Here is a 9,905-nt window from a genome sequence, read left to right on the forward strand (position 1 = left end):
TACCTACTTTTCAGGTGGACGGAGCCGCGGGCTAAAGCTAGTGAAACCTGTAAAAAAACTAGCTTAGTCTCAATAGAGCTGCTTGTTCATCTCTAAAAAGTAATCTAGACAAAGTCGTGCCGCGGTAGTGGTGACATCCGTAACGTTTTTAAATTGCATCTCAATTCTTATACCTTTACGTTTTCTATACATACTTAAACCTATAATAAAACTTAACTGGTCGAGGTCTGTACTTATAATATACCTTTTGGCAAAAAATCTATTTGGAGGATAATAGTGTCCAAACCGGGAATCCATATGGTCCAAAGGGTCGGTCGGCAGAGAATGCATTAAGCCCACCCGTTGTACATTTTATGTGCATAAAGTTTAAAAAAAATATAGGGTACCTAAACAGAATTCATAAATGTGATTAGGCTGGGTCTGGGTCCAACCTTATTCTGGTATTGTATATACTATAGGAGTCTGTTTTTAAGTACTGAAATTTCAGTAAACTTATACGGCGAGCAAAGTCGGGGTCAACAGCTAGTTATTTCTATGCACACAAATGATCCAAGGACCGCTCAATACGTCTCAGTGACGAGTCGTCGTCGCCTGCGCGGGTGCTAACTAGAAAACGGTAACATCCCTAACAACCAGAACAAATAGAGCACCGTTATCACCCACTTCATATATAACCTGCACACACGATTACTCTCATTTCGGGGAAAGTCTGTACGGAATTTGCTGTGTTTCACGACAAGATTTTATTTACTTTAACTTGCGTACACAACCGTCAATTCTATTGTGATTCTATTCCTTTTTATAGAATAATTCTTAAAAGCATATAAGGCAGTGGAAAAGAAAAGCATCCTCCTTTTTAAGACGGTTAAAAAGGACATTGATTCTAGTGATTTTAAGAACTTTGAACTACGCAATAGAGGATGAAAATGTACTGATACATAAATTAAAAGCAGTTCAATCATGGCTCGCACTTTGTGGATCATCACCATAGCGTTTATAGCAACAGTAGCTGCCTATTCCGTGGGGGTTGATGAGTATCTAAATCACGTAGATTTGTACTCAAACGAATTTGATGATGACCTTTTGGACCACAACGACAGGAAAGGGAAAATACGTGAGTATTTTGTTTTGCATGTATTTTGATTTAGATAACTATATTGCTTTGCGAATTATTTGACCTAATTATGAAGTTAGCTAATTATCAAGTTGTCTAGCACATAGAAATTTGTATGTTCTACTATAACAAGAAAATATAATACATTTTCGATATTAGATCGCATTGGTCGCCTTTATAATCGCATATATCGCTAATCCCAGGGAACTTCTTTGGTTTTATTTTTTCTCTTAAAACATCATTGTTTTAACATACTCGTAACTATGTTGATTTATACTTTTAGTTTCAATCTAATCTACTAAATTATTTTCTCTATTACAAAGCGGTAAAAATATTTCAATACAATCGCGGTTCCATTCGGTTTCAGCTCAAGTTTTTTACGACATCGAGAGGGTTCGGCCTAATGAGGCCTGTAAGTGCTAATGAGCGATAGTTATTATTTTGCAGTGTTTCCGTTCGTGAGTATCGTTCGGTTCGCGAACACGGACTGTTCGACCAGCAACGCATTCAACGGGACATGTCTCGCGCGCCGGGAATGCAACAATCTGAACGGGACTATCACAGGAAACTGCGCGTCCAGGAGAGGCAGGTGCTGTGTGGGTAAGTAACATCTGTAATTTTCTTAAAGTTTTATAAGAACTGGGTGTGAAAGGTCAACCAATTTGAACCATGATTAGCACAATACAAATTGGTAGAAACATACATACTGAGCGACCCCAAGTAAAGGATAGGAAAAGGTGACGAAGAACTATGATGCAACAATGAAAGTAACCCTTCAACAAGATGTTTAATAATGTCCTATCAACACAATGTGAATATAGCGCAACTCGCACACACGGTACCTACATCAAATATATTTTATTCCTTTGTGATGGTATCACAAATGAGTTCATCACATAGTAAAACTACTAGACATAAATTGGTCGCTCGTAACCCTTTGCAATTTTACATACTACAAATACAAATGCAGTGACGAGGTCTTGCGGCAGCTCCACCAATGTGAACAACACGTACTTCACGAGCCCTGGTTACCCTGCCGCGTACGCCGGCGGAGCCGCCTGCAGCATCATAGTCAACCGGTGTAACAACGCCATTTGCCAGGTAAACTTGGAATACACTTGCCAAAAGTCAAGCAGTTTTCTAATATACCTAAATGCGTTATAATCAGAGAGTTTTGAAACTATCCCCGCTGGGAAGGAACCTGGTTCAGAGTGAAGGGGAAGAGTCTCCTCTCACATTTGCATGGGTACCACGATTCAGAGTAGGAATGTCAGGTGATTCGTGATCTGACCCAGCTTCGGAATATAGTGATACATCACGATGTTTCCATATATTAGATAAGATTATCGGCAAAGGTATTGAAATAAAGTTTGATCGCAGTAAGATTCAAACTCTGGCAGAATACACTTCTATATAAAGCTCTTGTTAAAAAATTTAAACAACCCTTCGTCCATTGATACTCCAAACTAGTTTTCTCTGATCATAATACACAAACAAGACATACGATTCACAGCTCCGAATAGACTTCACGGACCTAGTCCTGGCGCAGCCCGACGGCGACGGAAACTGCGTCACGGACTCCATAACGGTCACCGGCGGCAACACCATAGTGCCGACCCTCTGCGGGGACCTCACCGGCCAGACTATTTTCGTCGACTTCAACGGGAATACAGCGATCACCATCACGATAACTGCCACATTGGCGACCACCTTCTCTAGAAGGTGGAACCTCAAGCTGATACAACTGGGCTGTGACTGCCCTGGAATTGGTAATTTGATATACAAGCTCATTTTAAAATCAAAATCTAATATTGATGTGTTTAATACAACTTATTATATTGTGAGGTTATTTTAATATTGATAAAATTGGTCACAGACAAAATATTGACATTAACATTCAGGAAAAGCGATACCCATCAACTTGTAATTTGAGGCTGAATTTTGAGTCAGTCATTACTCAATATAATAATAACACCATCTACTCTTGTCGTCGTTACGGCCAAATATGTATCACCTGGCTGTCCCAAACAAATATTTTGTCATCTATACTCTATTTCCCCAGCTCCAAACGGTTGCCTACAGTACTACACAGGCACCACCGGCACTATCAACAGTTTCAACTACGGCACGGCGGCCAACACGCAGCTCAGCGCCTCCCTCGTCACCGGCACGCGGCAGATCGCCAACATGAACTACGGCATTTGTATCAGAATGGAAGCCGGCTACTGTGGCATACAGTATGCTCAAGTATGTATATTTTTATGAAGACAAGACTTTTTGTTTAGCTTATTTGTACATCAGATCAAGTGATAGCATTTGCTAAATTGCAACTGCAGTCCCTCCAAAATAGGAAGTAAATAATACAAAACAAAGGGACAGCAAAGCGATTTTGTAAAGAAAATTAAAGAAAGGACTCGTTACCATTTTTACTACAGCAACACGAGAGTGAATATTCTTATATTTTTGTGAAAACACGATACTAACCATGTTATCAAATTGCTGCAGACAGGAGACATGTACTCGTTCACCGTAACGGGCGACGTGGAGGGGGCCGACAACACCGTACTGGGCACCAACCTGGGTGCCGCCAACGACGGGGCTTGCACCACTGACTTCGTGGTCATACCGAACCCTACGGTCACCGCTACGGGGGTAGGAGTCGGCACAGATAGATTCTGCGGCATTGGATTCGTTCCCATTCAGAGTAAGTACGAATGAATAACTTTTTATTGCAGAATTAAAATAAAATATGTCATTTTTAAGTACGATTGAATCGAATTCTTTTATTTGTTCCTCCAATACCTCTTCACCGTTTGCAAACATAACGCAAATAAGTGATGATTTATTGTGATAAATTAACACAAAAGAAAAAAATTTATGCTAACCCAAAATGAGGACATCTAAGGTAAAACAAATTAAGTCAATTGATATATCAAGCAGTATGATTTTTTTTTTTTTTTTTTCATTTATTTTGGCACAAACAGTCATAAGTACAAAATAAAATATCTTATAGAACAGTATACAGTATTATAGACCAAACAGTGCCGATTAAGTAAATATTATATGAATTATAATAACTTAAAACTACGCGTGTTAACGAACTTTGTGTTATTTAAATTAAAAGTATGTAACGGGATGCATGCATACAATTAGCATTACACAAAAATCGTAAAGAGTATAAAAATAAAAAATAAAACCGAAAACAATATTAAGAAATCTGTTTCAAGATAAATTTTGTACACACTTTGTTTTTAGTGGACAACAGAGAACAGGAAAATATGTCTATGTCTGAGAAAAATTTGTTATAATTTACAATGCAGCGATGAAAAAAGTTATTTCGAGTATAATTCCCGCGAAACTGAGGTGGTACTAAAATGTTAAGTTTGCGAGAGGAGCGAAGCGGAAGTCGAGCTTTGGTTAGGAAGTTAATTTTTGATAGTAGTGTAGGGGAGTCAATAAGGCTATTAATTATTTTATGCAAAAGTGCTATGTCGAATTGGGTCCTGCGGTTCTGAAGCGAGAGGATTTTATAGTAACCAAGAGAGTCGTCATATGAAAGGTTTGTTATGTTGTTCCGATAATTGAGCATTTTTAGAAATTTCTTTTGCACTTTTTCGATTACGTTAATATCATCTTGATAAAAAGGGTTCCAAACATTACAACCAAAGTCCAAAATAGATCTGACGAAACTAAAGTATAAAATTTTTAAAGTATTACTATTTTTGAAAGGCTTGGTAACCCTGTTAATAAACCCTAAATTTTTAAATGCTTTTCGCGTAATATAATCGTAGTGACGTTTAAAAGATAGTTCGCTGTCCATCATGATACCCAGATCTCGAATTGAATCAACTCTTGTGACCAAGTTATTATTAATAAGGTAATTAAACTTAATGCACTTTTTCTTACGAGTATATGTGATGATTTGACATTTTTCACTATTAAGGAAAAGTTGATTTTCATCGCAATATTTTACAAGAGAATCTAGATCCTGTTGGATTTTGTGACAATCATCAGTGTCAGTCACTACTCTGAAGAGTTTAGTGTGATGATCAGTCATACTGCTTGATATATCAATTGGTTAGCATTAAATTTCTTCTTTTGTGTTTCAGATAGGCCTTCCAAGATTTTCATATTTAGAAATAAAATGAAAGGAAGCTTATAAATTGTACAGGGCGGGATAAAACAGCGAAAGAATTATTAGGTCTTAGAACAATTGATTTTATACTATCAAGCTAAGTATCTTCGCCAGTACTTTGATATGTGCAATTTTATTGATTTACAATGTTTTTATTTTGCAGCTGCCCTGAAACCATTTGTGCTATACGTTGTCACAAACGCTGACGAGGGGGCCACCGCCACAACGCCGCCCGATGTGGCCAATAGAGGGTTTTCACTCACATACACCCAAGTTGCCTGTTAAGCCGAAAACCTAATATAACTTTTGCCTAGATTGTAGGATTGTTAAGTAATATAAGGAACATTCCATATATGCACTTTAATCCGGTATTATTTTCAATATAAAAGGTTTGAAGTATAAACATAAAGGTCAAAATTATTCATAAGGCAGTAATTAAAATGTTAACATTTTTGTATTTACTAGTAGTAATGTTATGAACCTACCAGAATTAGCAACATAAGCAGCACTATCTTGAAAGTATCTTGTATAGCTTAATTTTTAAGAACCATAACTCCATTAAAGTGATGTTATGTATGTTCCTATTCAGCAACACTGGTGCAAAATGTTCTTATTTGCGGCTGAAATAATTACATTCAATATCATCGGGCCCATTTAGAATATAGGTAGGTAGTAATTAACTTTTTATTAATTTTGTTATTTATCAAATCTATAACTTAAAAAGAGAACTTCAATGATCCACGTAAATAATTGTGGTTTTCTTTTTGAATAATGTTGAATGAAATTAAATACCTTTTAAGTAACATGTCCATTTTATTTACTAAAAATCTATTTACGCCAAATACAACTTCCATTTTGGTAGTAAGTCATTAATCAAGAAAACATCATTTCAGTTCATAATATTTCTTGTAATAGTAACTCAAAAAACCTTCACAAATTAAATAATAACATTCGAACCTTTGACATGGTCCCCTAAACTATTTTAATAACATTAACTCTCAATACAATTTTTTGACTTTAACAGGACATAATTCATTTTAAACGAAGGTGCACTTTTATTTTATAAAGGCACGATTTAAAAAAATATATTGTACTATAACAAATTGCTTTTAAGTTCACAAAATGCAAATTTTTATGCATTCGCATGAGCTGCGATAACTTTACCCATTTTGTTAGAAATTGTGTTCTTAATGTCGTCGTACCAGGTGCCTATATCAGTGTGGGCTCTTAGGTCTTGGAAGGCTTCGCATCCCTCGATACTGCTGAGGACTCCGTAGACGCTGACATCAGCTAGGTTGGGGTGATCGCCGCCGTGGAACCGGGTGCCTTTGATCTTTATCGCCCGAGTCCATTGGTTGGCGGCGTCGTAAAGCGACTGCCTAACGTCATCTTTGATGTGATGCCTACGAAATTATTATTATTTATTATTACAACAATACCTATGTAATGTTGTACATATTATTTTTTGAAAACTTGTCTTGCAAATTGTATTATTTCCTTCCAATAAATTGCTATTTTTCATTTTTACGCGCTTGTCTCAGAAGAAGAAACAAATTTAATAAAACGACAATCCGACTGACATAATATGAACCAAATACCAAAAAAATATTAAAATACCAAAAGGAAAAAATAACCAAAGAACAAAATTTAGAATACCTTGACAGTTGTCTTATTTCTACAATCATGAAAAGAGTAGTTCCTTACCTAGCTTTAAGTCTCTTAGATATGATCCACATGGCCACAGACCCGACATAAACCATCAAAGCGCATTCCCACTCTGGGAAAGACTGCCTCCAGCCGCCGACTTGTTCGAACCATTTAAATGTCTCCAAGGCTTCCCCAAATGTTCGATAGACGTTAGGAGATAGAGTGTGGACAAGAACTCGGTCAGCCCATTGACGCCATTTACGCTCATCCCTGCAAATGTAGTAAAATTACCTAACAGTAATAAGTACCTATTTACATGTCAAAAACCGATTCCCATGTCAAAATATTTTAATAATGCGTAATTATTCCTCTTGGCTGCCCTGGCTTTAGTCCCGGTTGCATCATCACCTCTGGAGAGGAGCCGGGATATGCCTATGTATCGTAGATTGGGTGAGTCAGGTTTGTACATGAAGCGACACCCATCTGACCTCCATAACCTTTGTAGGTAAACATCTGATATGAATGTCTGATATCATATCAATAAAATATCGGAATAAAAGAATATATAGTAATACTAACGCTTCTTCAGCCCTTTCTTTCTCATCAGGTACTGCCGTGTTATGCATTATAAAGTATTTATTCGCAATATCCGTTGTCTCCTTTCCATCATCGCTTATAAATTTGGTTTGTGGGTAAAACTTTATGACTTCTTGCAGTTGTGATGACTTATCTCGGAGATGTGTTTCTAATATTGACATGATTGCAGTGCTCTCCATTAGTTGCTGAAATTTAAAAAAACATGTTAAACAACCCACTGTAAACCGGAATTGGAATTTCCTTTCACAACACATAAGTTAACAGTCTTACAAAGCTTTAAAGCCAATATCTGAGGAGGCAATGGCAAATATGATATAACAAGAATAATTTATTCAAAAATTGCCAAACTAGCATATCAATTTTACATTCAATTCAATTCAAAATCTTTATTGCATATCATAAAATACATTTCCTTGTACTTACTTGATATCCTCCATCCACTTTAGCCAGAATAATGGGCACTTTCTTATAAGTTGACCATTTGATCCCCTGTCTTAGGACTGCATCCACCTCCACTATATCATAGCTAATACCATGAGAGTCAAGGTATGCTCGTACCTTACAGCAAAATGGGCAGGTACGGTATTGAAACAAAACTAACTGAAGGTTACTGGTATCTGAATCATTCACTATCTAAAACAATTGATAAAACATACATACATTATTACACAAAACATTGATCTTGACATCCAGGTGCCATAAAGAATCCTAGTATAGGGGGATTTTTTATGCTCCTTTGAGCTATAATTATAAGGTGGAGTCAATAAAGGCTAGGTGAATATTGTTTACTATTACAATTCAGTATGCTGTTAAAATTTATCAAATATATTTTTTTTGTATATACAAAATATATTTTACTATCAATCAAACAGTTCCCACACACTATAGCAGATGGTACATTCAAACAGTTCATTTACAATAAAAAACAAACTCGCCAAAAGCAATTTTTATGCAAGACAGATAAGAAGACAACTACAGAATATTATAATTGTTATAGCAAAACAATGCTATTATTATTATAAAAAGGTATTATATATATGTAGTAAGGTTTATTATGTAATAAGGTGAAGTTGATCTTTGCCAGTAACAACTGACAAAAATTAACTTAAACCTGGAAACATAATACTACACTCTCTTCAACATTTTTTCACACACAATTAGCTTTAACATTAAAATGCAACTGCTCCATTGTGAGGAAACCTGCACATTTGGAAAATTATAAACATGAACCAATATAGGTTAGTCCCTTGAAATGGTTGCAGAAGGAGTTTCTTCATGTAAAAACACATGCAATCCAGATGGATTGGAATGGTCAGTCACACCAAGACAAGGCACATTAGAACTTCCTTTTTTCCTTCAGTTTACTTCAAATTAATATCATGCAGTTCATAAAATTGGCAATGATACCATTGCTAGCTTCTCAACATATACAAATTCGCACAAAATCATTTGTCGGCAGGAAACATAGTATTTAAATACAATTGAGATAGAATACACTCTTCTATAGTAAATTAAAAGACAATCAATCATACAGTTGCTAACTTCTGAATATACATATACAATACATTCGCTAATAGTATTTGTAAGAGAAAAATACCATAATTTACTTTGATACAATATACTCAATTATAATAATGATAATGTTAATTTCTAATATAAAAGCTGGTGCATAACTTAAAGAGAAAAAATCATGCTTACTCTATAGTGAGGTTTATACTGTGGACGTTCTTTCAAAAAGGGATATGCTAAATCTTCCACTGACGCCGAACTCTTCTTGGCGTTTATTTTATAATGCGTGTAACCGCCATAGCCAACTCCTAGCAAGACTCCGACGCTGGCACTGACCAAAGTCAATTTTGCAGTTGATCTTGGGAGCCGGCTTTTGGTGGAATATAAAATTCTGGTCAGGTTAGTTTTATCTTTAAGTGATGGAATAACCACTTTACGCAATATAGTGAACGTTGGACGCCACATTATTCCATTTGATTAAGATCCTAGAACTAAAAAACCGGTAACACGATTCAACACTGAAACCAAAAATGCAATCGACTGGGTCCTGTTTGAAAAATCAAATAAGAAATTATATATTATTTCGATAATTTCAGTTTCAGGTCGATTTTGACAATTTTGACACTGCACTGCAATTCATTCAATCCTCTATCCATACATCGAGTATAGACTCTATGGTGATATTCTCCACTCTATGATTCCACTTCACTTCAATTTTCATTCGTTCATTTGATCTTGCAAGTCTATGGTGCGTGCCACTCGTACACTAACTAAAGCAACTCACCATCTGCTGATTGGACTTGGATTGAACTAGAGGCCACAAACATAACTTTTTGTTGAGGGAAAGACAAATGACCTTAAAATTAATCGTAGCTCGCGGTTTTTAGCAGAATGAAAAGTATC

At 36.0% G+C, this 9,905-nt stretch overlaps 2 protein-coding genes across 2 annotated transcripts; one reads left to right on the forward strand and one right to left on the reverse strand.

The window, feature by feature from the left end:
- Positions 1-199: 199 nt before the first annotated feature.
- Positions 200-6,052, forward strand: LOC106133907 (uncharacterized). The gene is made up of 7 exons (XM_013333764.2): positions 200-1,114; positions 1,562-1,714; positions 2,085-2,215; positions 2,628-2,883; positions 3,177-3,361; positions 3,620-3,818; positions 5,413-6,052. Exons 1-7 carry the CDS (start codon positions 961-963, stop codon positions 5,532-5,534), a joined length of 1,200 nt encoding a protein of 399 aa, XP_013189218.1. The 5' UTR covers positions 200-960; the 3' UTR covers positions 5,535-6,052.
- Positions 6,043-9,648, reverse strand: LOC106133908 (prostaglandin E synthase 2). The gene is made up of 5 exons (XM_013333765.2): positions 9,192-9,648; positions 7,917-8,126; positions 7,476-7,678; positions 6,954-7,166; positions 6,043-6,652 (listed from the first exon to the last, which is right to left on the reverse strand). Exons 1-5 carry the CDS (start codon positions 9,465-9,467, stop codon positions 6,382-6,384), a joined length of 1,173 nt encoding a protein of 390 aa, XP_013189219.1. The 5' UTR covers positions 9,468-9,648; the 3' UTR covers positions 6,043-6,381.
- Between the last annotated feature and the right edge of the window lie 257 nt (positions 9,649-9,905).

The sequence above is a fragment of the Amyelois transitella genome, chromosome Z (genome assembly GCF_032362555.1).
Source record: "Amyelois transitella isolate CPQ chromosome Z, ilAmyTran1.1, whole genome shotgun sequence".
Taxonomy (NCBI): Eukaryota; Metazoa; Arthropoda; class Insecta; order Lepidoptera; family Pyralidae; genus Amyelois; species Amyelois transitella.